General features: G+C 36.1%; 5 protein-coding genes across 5 annotated transcripts; 2 read left to right on the top strand and 3 right to left on the bottom strand.

Moving 5' to 3' along the window:
- Nucleotides 1-6: 6 nt before the first annotated feature.
- Nucleotides 7-2490, bottom strand: LOC108375848 (uricase-like; the record flags this gene model as incomplete). Its single annotated transcript, XM_017631994.1, has 3 exons — nt 2157-2490; nt 1790-2074; nt 7-75 (listed from the first exon to the last, which is right to left on the bottom strand). Coding segments are annotated over exons 1-3 (565 nt in total), but the record flags the coding sequence as incomplete, so codon positions are not given.
- Nucleotides 2491-4988: 2498 nt separating this feature from the next.
- LOC108375849 (uricase-like) lies at nt 4989-9395 on the bottom strand. The gene is made up of 4 exons (XM_017631995.1): nt 9185-9395; nt 8818-9102; nt 5065-5577; nt 4989-5004 (listed from the first exon to the last, which is right to left on the bottom strand). Exons 1-3 carry the CDS (start codon nt 9393-9395, stop codon nt 5105-5107), a joined length of 969 nt encoding a protein of 322 aa, XP_017487484.1. The 3' UTR covers nt 4989-5004; nt 5065-5104.
- Nucleotides 9396-12605: 3210 nt separating this feature from the next.
- Nucleotides 12606-13733, bottom strand: LOC108375847 (uncharacterized; the record flags this gene model as incomplete). The annotated part of the gene is made up of 2 exons (XM_017631993.1): nt 12606-13312; nt 13502-13733. Coding segments are annotated over 2 exons (939 nt in total), but the record flags the coding sequence as incomplete, so codon positions are not given.
- A 2511-nt stretch (nt 13734-16244) lies between these two features.
- Brd7-9 (Bromodomain containing 7/9) lies at nt 16245-19893 on the top strand. The gene is made up of 5 exons (XM_017631996.1): nt 16245-16661; nt 16726-17408; nt 17473-18559; nt 18628-19251; nt 19334-19893. Exons 1-5 carry the CDS (start codon nt 16604-16606, stop codon nt 19588-19590), a joined length of 2709 nt encoding a protein of 902 aa, XP_017487485.1. The 5' UTR covers nt 16245-16603; the 3' UTR covers nt 19591-19893.
- Nucleotides 19894-19978: 85 nt separating this feature from the next.
- Nucleotides 19979-23030, top strand: LOC108375846 (H/ACA ribonucleoprotein complex non-core subunit NAF1). Its single transcript, XM_017631992.1, has 3 exons — nt 19979-20262; nt 20320-21246; nt 21314-23030. Exons 1-3 carry the CDS (start codon nt 20157-20159, stop codon nt 22915-22917), a joined length of 2637 nt encoding a protein of 878 aa, XP_017487481.1. The 5' UTR covers nt 19979-20156; the 3' UTR covers nt 22918-23030.
- The last annotated feature ends 741 nt before the right edge of the window (nt 23031-23771 follow it).

Below are 23771 nucleotides of genomic sequence, written 5' to 3'. Positions count from 1 at the left end.
GTACGCTAGTAATCACCACACCCTCAACCGGATCGCCGGCAAAAGAACGTAGAATCAAGTCGCGTACCCTCAGCCAGTGGNTTTTTGCAAGGAAATTTCAATCCTCTTATTTTTTTGCCGAACCTAGCGTTCGTCTTTTTACATTTTGCGGTGACACCTACATGCATTCGGCAATTAAAATAGTTTCTTAAATAGGTCCACTGTAATAAAAATTTAAATTATTAAAATGTAAAAAGGCGACTCACAGTGGTTTGAAACTGAAATTTACTGTTCGAAATCCTCCGGAACCTTAATTTTTTAAGCAATTTGATTATTTTTTTTTAATGAAAGCCTATAATATTTACAAGAGACCTGTTGGAGCTGATGTTTGAATTGTTATTTGTTTATAAATTTTTTTCGTGGAAAGTGCCGAGAAAATAGCAATTTTGAAGAAAATCGATTCCCCTGTTCCTGTTAATTAATGTTACATAATAAAAACTGGTTGAAAACAAATGTAGGCTTCACCCAAAACAAAACTAAATTTCACAAGAATAATTTGAAATGTCATAAAAAATTCAATCTGCTATAGGACATTAAACATTAAAAAAAATTACATTTTTGTGAATTTTTTTTGTATAACCTTTCAAATTATTCTTATGCAATGATTTTCAACTAGTTTTTATTATATAAAATTTATCAACTGGAAGGGGTGAATAAATTTTCTTCAAAATTGCCACTTTCTCTGCACGCTAAAAATTTTGTAATAAATAAACCTAAATTCAAAAATCGGGGTCAACAGGTCGCTTGTAAATTTCATAAAGAATTGTATAAAAAATTAATTCTAGAGTAAATGCCCTACGTTCATAAAAAAAATCGAAATTACCTTGCAAAAAATTATTTAAACTCAGGAGTGTACGGCGAACTTTTTTTTGTGGTCCGGTCTAATATGGATTAGGGTAGTCTAAAAATACACGTGTGGAGAAAAGTTTGAAATTTAAAACTCTTATCCCCTAAGATTTTTCTAAATGGAAAAATAGAAGACACGTGTTTTTTGTTATTAAAGTCAGTTTTGTTAGTTAAAGTTAAAGACAGTTCCAAATGCCTCCAACTATTTTATATGGCGAAAAATCAATTTTTCGTAGAAATCGTATAGAATTCTTAACATATAATATTTTTCTGTTTCTCTTTAGGAGACTTCCAATAACAAAACCCAAATTTTGATTAAAAAATTAATTAATATTAACTATTTAATTTGGGGAGTCCCCTAAAACCACAAAATATTCAATAAAAATCGTTAGTATTAACAAAAACAATTGGCTATTATTATTGAAAGCCTCGTAAAGAGAAACAGTTTTCCGGTCCAAAAGTATCAATTTTAGTTGTAAATATCTTTTTTTTTTAACAAAAATATGTGCGTGTATTCTTTGTTTCCATTTACAAAAACCATCGAACTTAACATTTTAATAAATAAAATTTGGACCACCCTAATTGACATACAATATCACCGCCTGGATAAATGATTGCAAGCGCCAGTTTATCGATTTTTACTTATAGATGCAGCTATGTATATATTTAAAATAATATTTTTCAAATTGCGTTATCCATTTTTTCATATCTCCTTTAGTTTCCGAGATATTGAGTAAAAAGGGTTGCTAATTTTCATTAAATTCGTATGCCATGCAAATTGGCGGCAAAATCCGCCGAAAGTAACATACAACAATCTTTTATCCAAGCGACGATATGTAGAGTAGATATTATGTTATATCAATATTATATCTAAAAGCGTTTAAAGATCTCAAAATGCACATACCCCTTCGTCTCACAACCTCACAACTGTGTGTGCCATTCGTGTTGCGCATAAATGCATGATTATGCCGCTTGTCTTTGTAGTAGCCCTGACGCTCCTGCTCGCCGAAACGATCCCACGCCAACTCTTCAACAATCACATTCGACTCGGCGACTACATCATACTCTTGCAGAAAATGTTCGGTTAGTGTCAGCGCAAATTCCTCGGGTGTGTGTAGTCCGTGTCTTTGTGCATGCACGTAGATGGTATTCTCCTGTACATCGCTGCCGATAATATCCGAATTGTCGGCTTAGAAAATGATAGGTAAAATTATATTTATGGCTAAGATCTTCTCAATTCGGTGGCACTTTTCAAGTCCTTGTTTACTTACCTTCATAGTATTCCTTATGTGTGCGCAATCGCATATGTGATTGCACTTTATACTCGGTCACACTGTGCAGTGGTCCATCCTTCTTTAGCTGAAAGACACGCACTCCTTCTTTGCCATAACTGTAATCGCCGAGCCGATAATTTGGCGCAGCAGGATCGGGTATTGTTGTGGCTTTGCTAGGATCAGCATTATGTAACTTTCGTGTAAACATCTTGCAGTTTTCAGTTCAAGTAATTGACTTTGTAAGAATGCGCGCAATAATAATTAGCGCGGCTTTTTATAATAGACTTTTCATGTCTAGCTAATCCACCATCTATCTTATCTGCTTATTCGAGATACCACATGCAGGTACTTGCATAAACACATATGAATACATACATATGTATGTACATACTACAAATTTGCATCTGAAGCGATAATGTTCCCCCTGATTGAAATTTATTACTAAATAATATAAATTTTTAACATCCCCAGCTGGAAATTCTCTACACAAAAATTCCTGGTTATGTTGAGGGACTTCTGTGATAAGTTGAATAAAACAAACGAGGTCGAAAGGCTTAGGAAACTTCTAACCAAGATTTTAAGCACGCCTCGTTTGTAAAAAACATTGAAAAGGCACTTGAATACAAGGTATGTGCTTTAGGGGTATTTCTGGATATTTCCGAAGCTTTTGATAATGTCTTAAATGAAGCTAATAAATCTGAATATCATCGTATCAATAGGCGTAGAACTCGCTATCTCGTTGTGGATTAAATATTAAAATATTTATATTTAGACCACGGAAAAATAAGAATAGCGTAGCCAGGCAAGCACTCAGAGTCACACTGCAAGGTGGTGTACTCTCACCAAAGGAACCCGAGAGGAGAGAATGCAAACTAGTGGCACTATCATTAGGGTTGCCAACATTTTCTAAGAAATTTATAGTACTTTTTCAAAAAAATCTGGAAAAAAAGTTGTACACTTCAAATATATGTATATAGTATTTTTTTAAATAAAAAGTAAAAATGTTTTTTAAGTGTACATCTTCTTTCTTTCTTATGCATTTCCTCTATAAAAAAATATATACTTCTTTGAAAGTACCATATGCTTTATCGCTATCAATATTTAAATTAATATAAATGAAAATTTAACTTTTTATTAGTGAGATATTCGCTTTATTTCTCTCGTCTTACCATTTCAAATTCTTATTAGAAAAAATTTTTTTGTGAATGCTGAAGTTGCAGGAATAGAGAGCATAAGCGAAATAATTTTAAGTAAATTAGGTAAATCTTTCTAAGTATTTTTAAAAATGTTACCATTTCTGATCTGTGGGCCAATTGTTTTAAAGTATATTTATTTTAATATTGATATTTCAGTATAAATGTCGTTCATTTTAAAACATTTCTTTCTTACAAATAACTGAAATATATTTATAATTGAAGAAATATAATATTTTTGCACACTATATTTTTTTCCAACAGTATATAGTACGCAGACCCAAAAAATAGTGCAATATCATATATTATAGTACGGTTGGCAACCCTAACTACCATTGACGTGATTTACTGCGCCCTGAAAGTCTTTGACCTAAAGGGCATCTCGAGCGGGGCTAGGCGCCCTCACGCCACTGGAGTGTCGAAGTTCACTCCAATGGCTGTTCTAGAAAGAATACTTAAGGTGTTCTTACACGATATGTAGTTGCATGTGTACATGCCACTTTTTACATATGGAAATGTCAACATATCGTGTAAAGGCAAATTAGATTTGTTTCTGTACAAAGCAGATACAGGTACATACGAAATAGAAATGTTTCTGTTTTCATCTGACATACAGATAGAATCATCTGAGTTTAGTTTATGTATTTCGTTTTCAAAGAACGTATTTTTAAATAGTTAAATAAAGACTGTGAATTTAGACATACGCAATTACATATGTATTGAAATAGTCACATTTACAGATGCAAATACATATCGTGTAAGAACACCTTTAGCGTCCTGCTCATTGACCTAAACGCGGAAAACCATACTGCTAAATGTGCACTGGCTGCTATAAGGGAACTTAATTGCAGAACCTTTGGGCACAGCTCAATTGGGGCGAGAAGGCAGCACCTTCCTTTACTTGTACAATGAGATTGTCGACACAGAGGTGCTCTCTGTTACTTGTTGGCTTCCAGCAGATTCGAGTACGAATGCCTTCAGCGGCAACACACAATTTTTATAATTTTTTTTTCTGGTTTTGGTTTTTCCTTAATTACGAAGAAGCCTCTGTGAAGTGCAGAACCAAATCAAACGACGAAGAAAATTGATTCAAGTTAAACATTTGAAAACACACTTATAAATCGGCTGTAGCTGAGTGTGTAGAGATGCTTGCTTTTATTTGCTAATCCCGTCAGAGGCAACACGTTAAAATGATAATAAAAAATTTTGTTTTGTATCTCCGAATTATGAAAAAGCATCTGTGAAGTGCAGAAAATAAACTGAACTTTTCCCCCTGTGCGACACGCCTCAATCGTCTCCAATCGTGACCAAAATTTATATGTAATATCTTCGACTGCAATTGCATCGACGTAGGGGTTGAGGCTTAGGAAATCTGCTGGTAGAAATTTGCTTCCTACATTTAAGACCACCCTAATGTACATATACGTAAAATTAGTATGCAGTTAAAATTCTTTGAGGATAATTTTGAAGTAATCTTCAAAACTTACTTATTATACATATGTATTTATACAAGTTTTAGTAATAGTAGCACTCGCACCTCAATGGGTTAATTTGTTTATTTACAGTTTTTTTGACACGTTATAGTTTGCTACAAGAGAGTTCGATTTGGTTGTCACTTCTAGTTTGTTAAATATGTCTTGATGAGAACCACACTATTAAGATTAAAACACTGAAATATATTTACGAAATAAATTTATTAAAAACATATTCACTTGAAAACGACCGCAAAAATATGTTCGTATAAATTGCCAGCTATTCCTCCAGCCGATCCAATTGGGCATAACCAATGCCCAAAGGTGTATCCTGTGGACTGACAATAATGACATCAGCTTTCGGCTCGATCGGTGGAAAACGTGAGAAATCAAACGGAAAATGTCTATAATTCGGAAAACTTATTGCTATGCTGCAAATCTCAGGCATAGCATCAAGCACCGCTCGCTCTGCTGTATATGCTGCATATTGTACGCTAGTAATGACCACACCCTCAACCGGATCGCCAGCAAAAGAACGCAGAATCAAGTCGCGTACCCTCAGCCAGTGAGTGGAAAAATCAATGCCATCCACTTTGGAATACTGCCAACGCGCCTGCACTTCTGTACATAGTATGCGATCATCCATATCGCCTTCCGAATATAAGTCACCTTTCACATAGCCAGTGAATGGCGCACGCGCTGTCTTCACAATACGCAAGCCATGAAAATTTCCAATCAACAATGGTGGGGCATCTGAAATTTGTATGTTTAATAATGAGAGAAGCGTCTGCGTGTTCGGAGGAAAAAAATTTTCAGTGAGAACCACGGATGTTAATTCTAAGCCAGACGAAAGCTGAATCATTTCAACTTCCAGATCTTTTATCATTATGGTGAACTGTCCATTTATGGAACAATTTTTCATTTTATGTTAAAGAAAAGTTCGTGTCTAAATCTTTCGTTAACTTCATTTGCATAATTATTAGACTAGATTTGTTCCATTTTCGTTCTCTGTAAGAAAGTTCCTGGGACTTAAGCTCCCAAATTGTTCTTCGACAGATAGTTCGTAACAATTTTGTTCCCGTTTTTTTTTTTGCCAAAACGTTTAGAAGAAATTTGTGGGGATTTTGTTCTCTTAGAGATGTTCCAGAAAGTATTGTTCGCATTTTGTTCTCTCTGGGAACGTTCAGGGACAGGGTTTTGTGCTTATATAATTCCCAATGAGAACGTTCTCGTCAGTTTTGTTCTCAATTTGGTTTGGTTTTGCCGCATTCTTGCGAAAAAAAACTACGAGAACAAAAAAAAAAGTTCGTCGTACACCCCTGAGTCTGAAGTATTTTTTCAAAACATTATTTTTTTTTGCCAAACCTAGGCAGTGTTGCCAGTTTAGCTATTTTGTAGCAAGATTTATATATTACGTTCGACGTTAAGCTATTAGCTTTTTTTAGCTTTTTTTTTAAATCGGGTTAGTTATTTTAGCTATAATTTTTTTATAATTTCCCCATTTTTACACGGAGTTTTATCATTTTAATGAATATCAAACAGTACAAAAATTGGTATTCTGACATGCCTAAATAATCCTTCTTCGTTATATCGATTGCTCCTTGCGACGAAAACAAACAAAAATTTGAAACACACGAAGCAATCAATATGCTTACGAAACTATAGTAAAACTACGTTTGTAGATTTGCCCTCAAGCATCAGATTTTTTTTAGAAGGACCCTGTAATTTCAGAGATATGATTACTTCAAAAAATTGTTTAAAAAAATTCAGTACAGTGTAGAATAACAATATGGGTACTAAATGAAAGAGAGAATTCGGAAATTACGAGGATTGAAAATGCCATTTTAATTAATATTATTTTCTTAAGCTTTGTAAAGTTAGAAGGACGAAATTTGAGAATGAGGTTGGGTGTATCTTAGTCCTTAACATCTACTTTTCATTGCTTACTTATTCTTAAGAAAGAAAAAATTTTATCTACCCTAGTTCTATAGATTTTGCTCTTTAATTTGGTTTTTGAAATAATTTTATGAAATAATCATATTTTGCAAATTCCAAATTCCTTTAAAAAATCCTGAAATATTAGGGCTGTTCATTCACAACAATTAAATGCACACGGTTGCCATGGCAACAAGCAAAAAATTTACAAATTCAATTCCAAGACCATTTCCACAACATCGTGAACAGCCCTATAGCAATATCTTCACTGATTCGTCGAAATGAAAAGGTAATATAACTGTGAAACTAAACCAAGGTCATTTTTATATTTTACGAATAGAATTGCAGATTTGAGCTAAAATTGTATTAATATTCACTAGTCACAATTATAAGATATTTTGCTACTCCAATTCAATGTATGTAAATATTTGAGTTCATATTTGTTTGCGTTATAATAATCTAGTTAAAAAAATACATTCAAATATGATGTTATTTTTTTAGATAAACGTTTATTTGGCTATTTTTGAAGAAAAATATTTTTAGCTATTTTTTTGGCTATGAAACAAATTTTTAGCTATTTGTTCAAAGAATTTACCTATAAGCCTCAAAATTTTCTGGCAGCACTGAACCTAGGGTGCGCCTTTTTAATTTTTTCAGTGACACCTACACACATTCGGCAATAATTTTTTTTTTTTTAAATAGTTTCACTGGAAGTATCAAAATATTTCAAGATAAAACTTATTTAATGAGGAGGGCGGCCCTCCAAAAAATAGACAGGGGTAGTTTCAAATACTGTTACAGCACAGTAAACCAAAATTGGTATTTCGATGCCTGAGTGGAAGATCGACCTATCTCGGCAGCCAGTTCGAAAACATTCTATCTCAAAAAACTTTTCAAGAACGCCCTATTTCAGAATTCGTTTGAAAAACGCCCTATCTCAGCTGCCGATTCAAAAACGCCCTATAACAGCATATTTTCAATACATTTTGAAGTGAGATAGGGCATTTTTGAACCGAATTTTGAGATAGGGTGTTTTTCAATAAAATTCTGAAATAGGGCGTTCTTGAAAAGTTTTTTGAGATAGAGCGTTTTCGAACTGGCAGCCGAGATAGGTCGATCTTCCACTCAGCCATCGATATAGTGTTCACAATTCACTGGAGCCTTTATTTTTCACTCAAACTGATTAACTTTTTTTTTAAATGCTGGCCCATAGTGCGCTGTGCGACCCCCACGTTCAGTCGAATAAAAAAATTAAAAATTCGAAATTACATTGCAAAAAATTATTTGGACATTATTTGGACTCAGGGGTGTACCGCAAACTTTTTTTTCTGGTCCGGTCTCATGTATATACATAAGTATGTACATATCGTGGCCTGGATAAAAATTGTCGTAGGCGCTGTTTTGGCGTCTTTTAGTTATAGATGCTGACATGTTTGTATCTTAAAACAAGATCTTTCAAAGGACGTTATCCATTTTTGTGTATCGTTACTTTAGTACGAATTTCTATCACATTTTTTCGTATGCAATAAAAAGTGGATGCAAAATTGTTGACAAATCAAGCATACGACAAAATTTTACTAAAGAAAATCCTTCATAAACTAAAAAAAAAAACAAGTAATTTTTAAGCAAAAAACGAATTCAACTTCAGTTCTCATATAAAAGTTTAAGATTATCGTTAGTCTCTTCATGATCCAATGATCGGTTTAAAACCAAATTATAATGGGACCACCTGTGAGGTAACACCTTTCTTTAAAAAAAAAAAATAACTAAATCTAAATCGGTTAAAGTGGTTCAAAGTTATGCGGTAACATACATAAAATAACAAATAAAAATTTAAATAAATATCCGACAAATTGATAACCTTCTCCTTTTTGTGAAGTCGGTTAAAAATTAAATAATTTAAAAATTTGGTGAACTTAGTAGTAACAAACCCACCGCAAGTAACATACGACAATCTTTTATCCAGGCGACGATATGTAGAGTAGAAATATCTAATATATAAATATGTTATATCAATATTATATCTAAAAGCGTTCGAAAATCTCAAAGTTCACATACCCCTTCGTCTCACAACCTCACAACTGTGAGTGCCATTCGTGTTGCGCATGAATGCATGATTATGACGCTTGTCTTTGTAGTAGCCCTGACGCTCCTGCTCGCCGAAACGATCCCACGCCAACTCTTCAACAATCACATTCGACTCGGCGACTAGATCATACTCTTGCAGAAAATGTTCGGTTAGTGTCAGCGCAAATTCCTCGGGTGTGTGTAGTCCGTGTCTTTGTGCGTGCACGTAGATGGTATTCTCCTGTACATCGCTGCCGATAATATCCGAATTGTCGGCTTTGAAAATGATAGGTAAAATTATATTTATGGCTAAGATCTTCTCAATTCGGTGGCACTTTTCAAGTCCTTGTTTACTTACCTTCATAGTATTCCTTATGTGTGCGCAATCGCATATGTGATTGCACTTTATACTCGGTCACACTGTGCAGTGGTCCATCCTTCTTTAGCTGAAAGACACGCACTCCTTCTTTGCCATAACTGTAATCGCCGAGCCGATAATTTGGTGCAGCAGGATCGGGTATTGTTGTGGCTTTGCTAGGATCAGCATTATGTAACTTACGCGTAAACATCTTGCAGATTCAAATTCAGTTTTTTTTTTTTTAGATTTAACGCCAAGTACTTGACTTTGTGAGAACGCAGGCAAAACTGCTTAGCAGCGCGTTTTATAAAAAGCCTTTTATTTCTAGCTAATCTTTTTTTTTATCTGCTTATTAGAGATACTACATATCTACATACATATGTATGTATGTGCTTACATATACACAAATGAATACATACTAAAAATTTCTTCGTCTGAAAGTTATATATCACAAATGGTTTAAGAGCACAGGCCTGAAGTTTTGCATCAGCGGCACTCTGTCGCCAGGCATCTTGGCCAAGACACAGCATGCGTGCACTAAGGGCAAGTCCACAGATACTGCACTACACTTGTTAGTAAAACACATTGAGAAAGCATTTGAATTCAAGTATTTATGATGAAGCTATTAAATATGAATATAATCGTATCAGTAGGCGCTATCTCGTTGTGGATTNAAGAAAGCATTTGAATTCAAGTATTTCTGATGAAGCTAAATATTAAATATGAATATAATCGTATCAGTAGGCGCTATCTCGTTGTGGATTAAACATACTTTTAGGCCACGGTAAAATAAGAGCGGAATGGAACGACGCTAGGGTAACCAGGCAAGCATGCAGAGGCAGACCGCAAGGTGGTGTACTCTCACCACTATTATGGCTAATAACGGTCCAAAAATTACTAAAGGAATTCGAGGGGAAATCACAAAGACTAGTGGCATATCTTGTCGACATAACCGTAATAGTAACAGGGAAATACCTATGTATGTAGGTACTTTTAATAACGTGGTGAACCGTGCCCTGAAAGTTATTGACCTATGGGAATTTCGAGCGGGGCTAGGGGTTAACGTAAACACAACGGACATGATATTCTTCACAGAAAGATACAAGACCCCAGTGTAGAGACACAGAAATTTCGGAAGAAAATCTGTGAAGCAACGAAAATAATGGTGCTATGTGAACAATATCTTTCAAAATTTTTCCAGAATTTTCTTTATTTTTCGTACAGAAATTTCTTTACGAGTTGGTGTTAACCCCTTCATATAATTTTCATTGAAAATTCGAAAAAAAATCGTTACAGAAATTAGATACTCCTAACGATTTCCTTAAGATTTCGGGAACTTTGGTTTGCAGGATTACTGCTAAATACTTTTGAAGAAAAAAGTTTAAGTAAGGTTTATTTATTTAATATTTTTGTAGAGGGTTGCCATCAGTTTAAAACTTCCGGTTCAGTTTAATAAGAGGTTAAATGCAATATTACAATACGAGTGTCAAACGAAAGAAGTTTTGCTCCAAAATATTTTTGAGAGGATAACGCAGGGCAAAATACCGTGGCAAAGGCCGGTTTCTCCAACTCTAGTTAACGCTAACTCCCCGGTTAAACATCGTTATCGACGTTCTCATTCCACGCATATAACAGCGGGTCGATAACGATGTTTAACGGAGGATTAGTGTTGACCAGAGATGGAGAAACCGGCACTAGGTGAGATTCCCATCCGGAGAGTAGAGGAGAGGCAAAGTGGCCGATAAAAAAGCAATCTCTCTCTCTCTATCGACGGTTCAAAGATGGACTGCAGTGTGTGGACAGGTGTACTCTGACGAACTCGGCATCTCCAAGTCTCTCCGTCTAGGAAATTATGCCAGCAACCTCCAAGCGGAGGTATTATGCATCTTTGAAGCTTATAGGGTGCTAGAAGAAAGCATCGTTAAAATAGAGGAAGCAGCAACATATTCTGACAGCCAAGTGTCACCAGTCACCAAAGCCTAGCTCGTCCGGAGGTGCAAAACGGAATTATGGTCAGTGTCTGCGTCAATAAGCGTCTCTTTTGTTTGGACTCGCGGCCATAGAAACATTGCAGGCAGTGACATGGCCGATGAATTGGCGTAAGCCAAAGCCTACTTGGAGGATTCCGATGCTGTTGCACTGGGATGCGCCCTCGGAGACATTCAACGAGAAATTAGTTCGCAGGATACAGACTTGCAAAATAGGGAACATACAGGACGAAGAAACTATATCTGCCTAACCAAGAAAAAATCTTTGCTGCANTCTACTTGGAAGATTCCAAGGCTGTTGCACTAGGATGCCCCTCGGAGACATTCAACGAGAAATTAGTTCGCAGGATACAGACTTGCAAAATAGGGAACAAACAGGACGAAGAAACTATATCTGCCTAACCAAGAAAAAATCTTTGCTGCAGGTCGCACCGTGAATAGAATAATCTTAGAGACGCTAGATATACTTGATTTGAACGGTTTTCCAGCCGTTTCGGAGAGTCAACGTATCGAAGTGGCTCTGATTAGTATGGAGAACTATTTAGGCATGATCATAATGTTTGCATTTTTTGTTTATTTTTCTAGTTATGTACTTTTTATAGAAGTTTCTTTAAATACACGCACTGGCCATGTTAACTACAAAGCAAGCCACAAGCATTCAGAAGCTATGTACAATCAAGACGTACGGCATGCGGCCACATCTTGTCCAAAGAACGTTTTTATATGAATGAAATTCTAGCTCTGTCCGGACTAGATACGCTTGGCAATTTCTGTCTTACAGCAGCGTCTAATTGCGTGCAACTTTCCTAGATATCTTGAAGTTAGCGCCAGCGCATGCCTAGGTCTATGGCTGGGCAAGTCAACAGTCAACGCTTCGTACCCGTATTCCTCGTAGGACTTGCCGCATTGCGTGTTGGACTCGATCCATTTCGTGTCAGACTGTAGGCCTTCTGCGCTGCTGGATTTGCTGATTTTGTCGGTAAATATGACGTCTTCAGTATAGATTGTGGAGCGGTCATTTTAGTAGGGGGAATGACTGACTTTCGTAGCGGCTTTGGATTGAACTTTTGCGGTCTTGGAAACATTTTAGATTTTGCTAAAATTTGACTGTTNAGCGATCATAATGTTTGCATTTTTTGTTTATTTTTCAAGCTATGTACTTTTTATAGAAGTTTCTTTAAATACACGCACTGACCATGTTAACTGCAAAGCAAGCCACAAGCATTCAGAAGCTATGTACAATCAGGACGTACGGCATGCGGCCACATCTTGCCCATGGAACGTTTTTGTATGAACGGAATTCTAGCTCTGTCCGGACTAGATACGCTTGGCAATTTCTGTCTCACAGCAGCGGCCAATTGCGTGCAACTTTCCTAGATATCTTGAAGTTAGCGCCAGCGCGTGCGTAGGCCTATGGCTGGACAAGTCAGCAGTCAACGTTTCGTACCCGTATTCCTCGTAGGACTTGCCGCATTGCGTGTTGGACTCGATCCATATCGTGTCGGACTGTAGGCCTTCTGCGCTGTTGGATTTGCTGATTTTGTCGGTAAATACGAAGTCTTCAGTATAGATTGTGGAGCGGTCGTTTTAGTAGGAGGAATGACTGACTTTCGTAGCGGCATTGGATTAAACTTTTGCGGTCTTGGAAACATTTTAGATTTTGCTAAAATTTGACTGTTTGCGATCGGTCGCTCTGTTAGTCTCCTTAGTGATATATCCAATTTGTTACCTAAATCTCGTACATGTTCTCGCATCGCTTGTACCTCCATAGCGATGGCGTGTTGATCGCGCTGTAAACGCTGATTGTGCATGAGCATATCTTCTAGAATTCTCTTCTGTGCTCTAACCTCGAGTATGCGCTTCTGACTAACTGGATCATTATAATCGGTTATTTTAAGGACATTATGACGCATGCGTTGTTGTTGCTTATGAGCACGTAACGCCTTTATTTGTGGTATGGATGTGGCTTTCAGTGATGAAGTCAGCTTTGGAGAAATCGTTTTCGCATCGGGTGTGGCTTCAACCTGTTCGGGTTTAACTATAGAAGAATGTTTTGCTGAAGTTTCTGCGACGCCGCTGCTCAGCTCCTCTGTTTGCAACTCTGGGATTTTGGGTTGTTTCAGTTTTCGAACTTTTTGATCTAGCACAATAGAAGGAAGGAAAACATTTTATTTAAGTTTAAAACAAAGAGAGAAAAAAAGAAAACAAAAATGTCCCCTCCCCGCGGATTCATTTATTCATCCATGTACATACTTACGTACTTCTTAGTTTGTTATGCACTNATCCCCCCCGCGGATTTATTTATTCATCCATGTACATACTTACGTACTTCTTAGTTTGTTATGCACTGTCGCCACAATGCTATTGAAGGATGTGCTCATTTCTGTGCGCGTGGACGGTTTCTCCTCAGGCATTTTTGGTTTACCCGTTATAACCAGTGGACTAAAATATGTTTCAACGGCTGCCGGAACTCCTTCAAGCTGTCGACCGACCATGTTTGGTAAATTTAAACTATTTAAATTAAAATCGGCTGTTATGTTCCTCTTTTTTTTATTGTTTTTTTTTTGCGATAGTTAAAGGTGATTTTTATTTGTTTTTTATTTAAATAAACCAAAAGTATAAATTTGTACTTAAAATTTAGAAGCTTCAGCGAAAGTGAAGAAAGTTAATTTTATTTTTTTTTTTTTTTGTGCTTGAAAATTAAATCATGGTGTATTGATAGGGTTGATATTTTTGTTTTTGCTTGATAGTTGAAAATTTATTTTATTTCCTCGTTTATCGATGAAAGAATAATTTTGTAATCGATAGTTGTACCAAATTTAAAAAAAAAAAGTAAGTTGGGGAATAATAGTTAAATTCTGGCTGAGACAGTTGAAAGTCTTTTGCCAGACAATTGAAACACATTAGGCAAGATAGTTTGAAAGATTTCGTTTACAGGGCAATTCTGCCTACTCTGTTAAAAGCTCTTTACTGTCTTTCGAATGACTAATTGAAAGATCTGCTAACGAGGAGGTCTTAGCGTTATGTTCTTCGCCATTTAGCAATAAGTTTTTTTTTAATAAAATTAAATAAAGGAAACATATACTATATATGTACATACATATTTCTCTTTTTAAAACAAAAAAAGTGATAAATAAAAGAAAATTTAATTTAAAAAATTAAAATAAAGCAAATATAAAAATTAATTAAATTAAAATAAACTCTTTTTGTTCTTAAACAATCAAATCAAAAATCTAGAAAAAGAAAGAAATTAAATCAAAAATAATAATATACTACTTAAACGTTAAATATTAAAAAAATATTTTTATTTTTACAAAAAAATCTAAAAACCAAAAGAAAATTGAATTCAAAAATTACCAAAAAGTAAAATAAAAAATAAAATAAGACCTTAAACATCAACTGAAATAAAAAAAAAATACATTTTTTTCTTTTTAAAACATTTAGATCTACAAAGATAAGTAAAATAACTTTCTAATAATAAAATGAAATTGACCACATGCTTTTCTTTTTTGAACAATAGAGTCTAAAAATTTAAAGAAAATTAATTTTAAAACGAAAAAATTTAACTGAAAGAGTAAAAATAAAATAGGTTCCTAAAAATTAAATTTAATTCGAAAAAATTGAATTTGAAAAGTAAAAATAAAATAAATTCTTAAAATTTAAATGAAATTAAAAAAATATTCTTCGATTTAAAACAATAACATGTAAGAATTAAGAGAAAACTTTAAAAGTTAAACGAAATTAAATTTTTTTATTTTTGTTGTGTTTATCCGATCAGAAGATGCCAAAAATTTTTGCGAAACCTAACAAATATTAAATTTTTTTGTTCTTAAGAAAATTAAATCAAAAAGGAAGAAAATACTATTAAAAGTTAATTATTTAAAAAATACTTTTTATTTTTACAACATTATTAAAAGTAACTAAATTAAAGAAGACAACAAAATACAATCAAAAATTAAGGGTAAATGAGACCTTTAAATTAAAGTTAAATAAAAAAATATTCTCTTTAAAACGATTACATCTGAAAAATAAATAAAATAACTCTGAAGATCAAATGAAATTAACAAAATATTTTTCTTTTTTGAAAATTAAAATCTAAAGATAAAAAGAAAATTAAACTTAAAAACGAAAAAAAAAATATTAGTTCAAAAAGCAAAATTAAGTAAGTTCCGAAAATTAAAAGAAATTTAAAAAAATATGTAACAGGGCAATTCTGGCAGGGCAATTTTATTAATAAAATTTTAAGATCTTATTGATTTATAAAAAAAAAAAACATTGTGTCTTAATTTAATTTAATTTTTATAAACATAATTTTTCTTCTTTTTTATAAAATATAATCTGTGTTCTTTTTTAAATTAAATTTTCTTTTAATTTATAGATTTTGTTTTAAAAAGCAAAATACTTTTTTAAAATCATTTAATATATACGAACTTATTAATTTTTCTGTTTCTTTAATTTTAAATTTTCTTTTAATATTGAGATTATATTATTTGAAAAAGGAAAAATATATTTTTTTAATTTCATTTTTTAGGAACCTATTTTATTTTTTTTATTTGTATTTTTTTTGCTTTTAATTTTATTTTAATTTATTTTATTCGTTTTTTTTTTATTCAAATTTCCTTCAGTTTTAAATTCTTAATCTTTTAAAAAGAAAAATATATGTAAATTTTTTTTAATTTCCTTTAATTTTTAGAAAACCTATTACTAAAAGATAATCAGACAAAAGGTCTCACTCCCTCGTTGGCAGATCTGTCAGTTAGTATGTATTTCGAAAGACAGAACGAGCTTTCAAGATAGTTGCTAAAATTGACAATTGCCTGTCGAAATACTGTGGTGAGCAAAAAGACAGTTGCCAGAACTGCTCTGCAAAGGTCATTAGGAGAGCTTGTGTAATCACCATTTTCTGCAAGGCAGTGTAGTCACGGCATTAATCCATTGTAGATGCAACCCTGATTTTTGCACTGTGACAAATAAAGGTCGTGTCAGATGGGGCAATATTTGCAACTTTTGTACGCATTTCGCTATCGAATTGAGAAAGCGAAATTTTATTTCGGCGTATGATCAGCCAGAAATTTATCACCGAAAAGTGTGAAAGGCCAAAGAGCGTATTCATAAAATTTTCCGACAATTCGGTTTTCGGTTTGCAAGGTGTGACCGCTCATGTAATTGCTTTTTTAAAATATCTCAATTTGGTAGCCTTTTCGAAATATTTTTGTCTTGCCACGTCTAACAGCACTTTATGAAAAACAAAGCTACCTGGCAAAAAAATAAAAAATGGAGAAAACTGTCAAAAATTTTACAAAAACGTGTAATGCGGAAGCGTCTGGGTTTATAATAGGTTTTTTTATTATTTTAATTGCTTGAAAATCGCGTATAGTAAATAATTTATACATCAGAAAGCGGCAGCGTCTATTTAGTCACAAAAGAAAATATGGGATCCTCAAAAAAACACAAGAAACACAAATCTGAACGACGGGAAAAATATGAAGGTTTACATTATTTTTAAAGTCTTATTTTTATCCTTTTCCGTGATTAAACCCATATTTATTACAGAGTATAGCAATAATATGGACCCTTCGCAGCTGCAGCGCGGCTTGAAACTAATTTTGAAAGTAGGCTCCAATTCCACACCTGAATACAGCAGTGGTTCACCGCTTGCGGGTCCACCTACTGCAGCAGAGGCAATGATGTCTGCTGCGCCAAGTAGTCCTGTAGCTGATGACCTTCCACCAGCGGAAGAGTATTATGGTGAAAAGCATAAAAAATCTAAGAAGAAGAAGAAAAAGAAGGATCGTGAAAAGAAACATAAACACCATAAGGAAAAACGTCACCGCAGCGAGCGTCATGAGCAGACTAGTGGTGGCGAAAGACGCGATGCTTCTGTCGAAGTGCCAAACGAAGATATTAAGCTGGAAGATATACCACCGGCTACGATTTCGACAGTACAACGCAGCCCGAGAAATGTGGCGCCTCCACCTGTAATAGATGGTGATTCCAGCCAAGATGGTTTCAGCTTTATGGAAGATGGCGATTCACAGCCATTACCGGAGAATATACTGCTGTATGCTGGCATAACCACAGATAATTCGCCATCTTGTCGTCCGGTCTCAAAGCCCATTGTACCACGAAAAACTGACGATATGCTACTAGATTCACCGGCATCATCATCGTTACAATCTTCATCTTTGGGTGTGGGTGCTTTAGGAGTTAGTAGTCCAACCAAACCTTTGCCTGATGTAAGTGCTACAAATTATTTCGGTTGTGCTATTGAATGTATTTTTTAATTATCGCTTTTTGTAGCTTCTCATTCCGTCGCCATCAGCTTCGACTGCAGCTTCCACACCGGGTGGCACAAGTTCTTTAGCAGCACTTACACCGAAACAATTAGAGGCACCAAAAACGCCAAGTTCATCAAGCGAATCTGGCCGTGAACCTCGCACTTGTGTACTTAAGCTTAAACAACAAAAATCGCCTCTGAATAAGTTATTAGATCATTTACTACGTTTTTTGGAAAAAAGAGATCCCCACCAATTCTTTGCTTGGCCTGTCACCGATGATATTGCTCCCGGCTATTCGTCAATAATTACTAAGCCTATGGATTTCTCAACAATACGTCAAAAAATAGATGATGGCGAGTACGGTACTCTGACAGAATTTACCGACGATTTTAAATTGATGTGCGAGAATGCTATCCGTTATAACCATGTTGATACTGTTTATCATAAAGCCGCCAAACGGCTACTACAAGTGGGCAGCAAGCATCTCTTGCCTGAAAATCTTTTGCGTAGCCTGAAACCGTTATCCGGCTACTTGCGTGATTTGACTGCTAAAGAACTTGGTTTTGATTTACATGGGGATTTTGGTAATTATGACCATCATGGCACAATTGACTCAGCAGATGAAGGTGCTTCCACCGGTGCAGAGGAACAAACTCCAGCGCAGTTGGAAGAGGAAGAGAAGAGACGTGCCATTCGTTTAGAGAATGAACCGAAGACCCGCTTTGAACCATATGTGGATGATCTCACCTCAGAAGAGATATTAGCGCAAGTGCAAGGCGCAGCACGGGCTGCTAAGAAGCGGTTGTCGGCAAAAGAAAGGGCACATAAGATGGGTTTCCTGCGGCAGAAAAAAGATGGGACGACCTCTTTGAACGTGCTACTTAAAGAAGAGAATGAAGGGCCAGAAAAAGTGGTTAGTCTTGGCGAGTTGGTAGGTAAATTGGAATCAGGATCTGGACAACTATATTACTCGCATGAGGACAAACGAAACGAAGCAAAAATGGTGAAGCCACTTAATTATGGTGCTTTTGCATCTTTCGCGCCAAGCTTTGATTCACGTTTCTCTAATTTAAGCCGAGAAGAAACGCAGTTGGTTATGAGAACATATGGTAAGCGAAAAAAATTATTTATAAAAAAGTAGTTCTCTTTACTAAAAAAACACTTTTCATTCTCAAAGGGGATGCTACAAGCACAGAGTATGCTGAAAGCATTTTAGAATTTACCAAGGATTCCAATTATGCATCCATGCTAGCCAATGGGCTATTAGACATGCTGACTAATGGTGAACACAGCAAAGCAATGTCCGATCTTTATGATATGCAAGTACAAAATCATGAGCAAAATGAAGTATTCAAGTGCTTTAGTGCATCCGGCGGCTTTGGTTGTCTTCAAACAATAACTCCCACAGCATCGGAAACTCGCGAGCAAATCGAGGAAGAATATGAAAAGTACAAAAATACTCGTATTGATTTCAATCGTTTACGTACACTCAAAGATCTTGGCATAGATATAGAATTTCTGGATAATATCGAAGCGGAAATGAAAAATTTCGAATTGACTCGCCGTCTGCAGGAGCATTTAAGCAACAATTTAAATTTAATAGAGAAGTTGCGCGCTACGCAACATGAGCGACTTTCACAACCATTGCCGCAGCACTTGGCTTTCGTACCGCAAGCTAGCGCCGAAGAACTGCATCTGGCGCATCAAATTAGCCAACAGCTCGGTGATGTTGCAAAGAAATTGCCGCCGTCAGCTGTGGTTGATCCCTATAGTCTGCGTAAAGCAATGGGCATGTCAAATGGTGAGTAATTTTTTTTTATGCGTTGGTGCAACTGTTTTAATTACATATATGTATTTATATTTTTTTTTTATTCCCCATTTAGTGGGTCTGCCACCGCCGCCACCACCATCTACCCAACGCGTGCCCTTGCCCGAGGTGCTTCAACAATCAGTGTCATTGCCGCCGTTACCGCTAGGATCTCAAAACTCAACACTAAATATTTCAGATGAAAATACAACAAATGTTTCTGCTGCAGCTCTGCCCATGGAAATAGATGATGAAGAGTTGCGCGAAATTTTAGAGAGCGGCAACAGCGACATGCATGCATCTACAAGCGCAGACGAAAATCCTTGGTTATAGAGAGTTAACCACAGAAAATTAATTAATTTTTATTATAATTTTATTATTTCATTATATTGCATTTATTATAACATATTCTTGTAATTAAACTTGCATTCAAAAATAAAGGCTAAACGCTTTCCCTATTATTTTAATTAATGTGTTTTCAATAGGTTTGTTCAAGATCAGGGCAACAATGAAGTGTAAACGGTTGCCATCGTTCCCACAACAGTCGAGTCTACGTAACCGGAACGACCCAGATTTACAGCAACACTCGCCACTCTATCAGTATTTAATTATAAGGAGGCTGAATTTAAAAATCTTTCCCAAATAATTTCACAGACTTTGGTGAACGTGGTAGGGTTAATAAATCTTATCGACTTTCCATTATAGCTATCGATCATTTGTTGATACGGTGATGCAATCTCTATTAAAAAGAGCACGTTTTGTTTTCACGTTTTAGTTATTGCTCGTGGTTTATATTTTAGACACAATTTAGGATTTCACGTGATTTCCACCGCACTAACTTTGCTAGGGGAGTCGTAAAGCCATTAAACTATTCACCAACATCCTCAACAAAACCTGATATGGACAAAGAGATTGAGGCTAGCCAAAGTGAGCTCATGGAAGATCCTCAAGGGAGTGGTTTTAAGGTGCTTGACCAAACTGTGTTATCGGCGCTTCTCAAAGAAGGTAATATTTCTTTATATATATTTACCCGGAAAACCATCTAACCAACGCATGATTTAGATATCAACACAGATTTGCAAAATGCACCAATAGAGGACACAGGTGCCCTGAAAGCGTGTGTAACACCGGAAGTGGCGAAGGTTGCTAAGGAAGTACTAGGAGAGGGGACTACTGATTGCGAAGTGGCAAAAACCGATTCGTGCACACTGGTAGAGTGTGTAGCACCGGAAGTGGCGAAGGTTGCTAAGGTAGTACTAGGAGAGGGGACTAATAACTGCGAAACGCCAAAAACGGACACGGGCGCACTGATAGAATGTGTAGACCCGGTAGTTGCGAATGATACTAGGGAAGTACTAGGTGAGGAGATTTATGATCGCGAAATGGCAAAAACGGACACGAGCGCACCGGAAGTGGTAAAGATTAGTAAGGATGTACTAGGAGAAGAGAATAATGATTGCGAAATTTTAAAAACGGAAACTAGCCCCCTGGTAGAGTGTATAGCACCGGAAGTGGCGAAGATTACTAAGCAAGTACTAGGTGAGGACACTAATGATTGCGAAATGCTAAAAATGGACACAAGCGCACTGATTGATTATGTAGCACCGGTAGTGGAGAAGGTTACTGAGGAAGTTTTATGTGGGGTATCTAATGAGTGCGAAATGAAAGCAGCGTCAATTATGTGCGTGCCCAGCTCAATAGAAGAAATCCAGAAAACCAACAATGCTGAAAACCATGCAAAAATTTCCAATAAAGAAGCGGTAGTAATTGAATCCGTTATTCAAATCGTTCCGGCCAGTGATGATTTAGACCACAAAACATCAACATTAGAAGTGGAAGCGATGGCTAAGCCCAGTTCCGATGCTATAGTAATAGTTGATGGAACCGATGCTGGGATGGCGCCGGACACAGATGTTATCGAAGTTATGGATATAACGCAAACAGAAAAGAGTATCATATCAAATGGAAAGCGGTTGATGCCAGCCAAAGGTATGGTATAACTGTCTTATTTATTGGGGCCAACTGTCATTTCATTTAGTTAATCATATCTTTTCAGCTACATCATCTAGCCTTGGTTTGCTCTCACAATACGGCTCCGATTCTGATGAAACGATATCGAGCGAGTCGGAAGCTGAGTCAGTAGTCGAGGTACCTGTAGCAGCTATTAACAAAACTTACCGCTCGCAGATTGTCGAAATTGAGTCCGATTCTAGCGGGACCATATCCTCGGAATCTGAATCGGAAACTGAGTCGGAATATTTAACAAAAATTGCAAAACACATCAACAAGCGTATTGAGGCCATTGATGATGAGAATAATGATGATGATGGTGATGAAGATGATTACGGGGATAACGACGGTAAAGAAACAAAAAACCGCGTTCGCCGTCAGCCGCCGCGGGTACGAGGCGAAATGTTACTTGACGATTTACCACCTATTCAGGACCTACACATATCAATGCCCGCCGAAGAGTGTATTGAATTTGGTCGGGTGCATTCCATTGTAGATCAATTGTTACTGGTAAGCGCATTGCCAAACTCGATCTTACTGGATTTGGAAACTGTACTCTTTTTAGAACAAGGAAAACGCGTGCTGGGCGTTGTGTTCGATGTGTTGGGTCAAGTAGCTGATCCACTGTATTGTGTGCGTTTTAATACAAATCAACACATACACGAGAAAGGTATAAATATTGGAGATGTGGTTTATGTAGCGCCCAAATCGGAGCATACACAATATGTAATACTTTCAAGTCTTACGAAAATGCGTGGGTCTGATGCATCATGGGAGAACGATACAGAACCGCCACCGCGGTATATAGATTACTCAGATGATGAGGAGGAGCGTGAAGCACGCCATAAATTACGCAAACATCGGAGGCAGAGTATTAAGGAGGAGGATGAAGAAGACAAAGACGATGATGCTGATGCTGATGCTGATGATAAGGATAAAGATCCGATGAAACGAAGTTGGTTAAGCACAGCTTTTGAGGGAAATAAACAAAGGCGGGAACGGCCCAGCGGTAGTAGGCGAAACGATCTATCTGGAAATTATCAAAAGAGGCAAGAACGTTTTGGATCACAATCGCCGTATACACCGCGCAGCTATCATCAACAAAATACCAGCAGCTGGCACTCGCATTACAATCAACAATATCACCCCAGACCGCCACCCACACATGTCTACCGTTCCCCATACACTGCTCCATATCAGTACCAACGACCTCAGTACCACACACCACCACCTCGCTTTAATCCATATGTACATCCGCCAGCGCCAATGTCAATGCAAATGCCAACAGCGCAGGGACAGTTGGCACCGCCCATGGAGCACCCACCACCGCAAATGACACCACCGACTCAGATGCATTCAATGCCGCCGCCAACACACATGACGTCACCACCTTCGATGCATTCAATGCCTCCGCCAACACACATGACGCCACCAACTTCGATGTATTCAATGCCACCGCCGCATATGCCTCCACCATCCACAGCTATATATGTGCCAAGTCCTTATGCTTTTCGACCATCAACAGTATCGCCTCAAATACAAATGCAACAGCCACAAATGCAACAGCAACAACAACAACAACAGATTCAGCCGCAAGGTTCGATGCAAATCACAAGCACGGCAGAACCATCGCCACCAGGTGCGGATTGAGAATGAGTTAGCTGAGAAGTTTTAATTATTTAGTACCTTTAAATAAAGTTACGTGTATAGATTGAATATTACTCACTGTTGCGTAAATAAATATTTTTAACTTTGAGGTTTCATTGTAAATGGTATTTTAAAGAAAATTATGCGCATGAATTTCGAGTTGGTCTAAAGACAGCACTACGCCGAAACCGGTTTGTCTGCAAACCAAACTTGACAAGGGATGACGGAAATTCGTTCCAAAATAAATCATCTTACCACCCTGTCGGTAAAATCAACCACCACCAACACACAGCATTTTTTCGTTATATTGCTTTACTTTAATTTTAATCTTATACAACTGTGGTAAAAATATTAAAATTTTTTACTATACATTTGTGTAGGTACATAATTGAAGTGGGCAAAACTGGATACTTTTGTGGTGTTAGGTGTATTACATATTTACTTTGATTTAACATACAAACATTTTTCTACGAGTACTACGTATGTAAAGCCTTAATATTAATTTGATCAACATAAATCTGCTTTGAACAACAATTAGCCATTATAATGTAAATGTGTAACAAATAGAAATTTTAACGCACTTGCGTTTTTCATATATGTACATAGTGCATTTGTATTCAGAAATGTGTATGTATGTATGATTACCATAAACAAAAAAATAAAATAAAAAGTTACATCCATTTAAAATTTCGCGTAAAGTTGATAAGCTACAAACTAAATTCGATTTGCTTAGATTTAAAAGTGTTTAAATTTTTATATATGTAGGTATTTATTTTTCTAATCTTGCGCTAGCGTTAAAATTACATTGTAATATGTTTACTTGTGTAAATATAAACCTGTGTTTATAAAAATTTGAA

This window comes from Rhagoletis zephyria, unplaced genomic scaffold, assembly GCF_001687245.7.
Source record: "Rhagoletis zephyria isolate East Lansing unplaced genomic scaffold, Rhagoletis_zephyria_1.1 Rzeph_scaffold_09523, whole genome shotgun sequence".
Classification (NCBI taxonomy): Eukaryota; Metazoa; Arthropoda; class Insecta; order Diptera; family Tephritidae; genus Rhagoletis; species Rhagoletis zephyria.
This window is presented reverse-complemented; position numbering and strand designations above follow the sequence as displayed.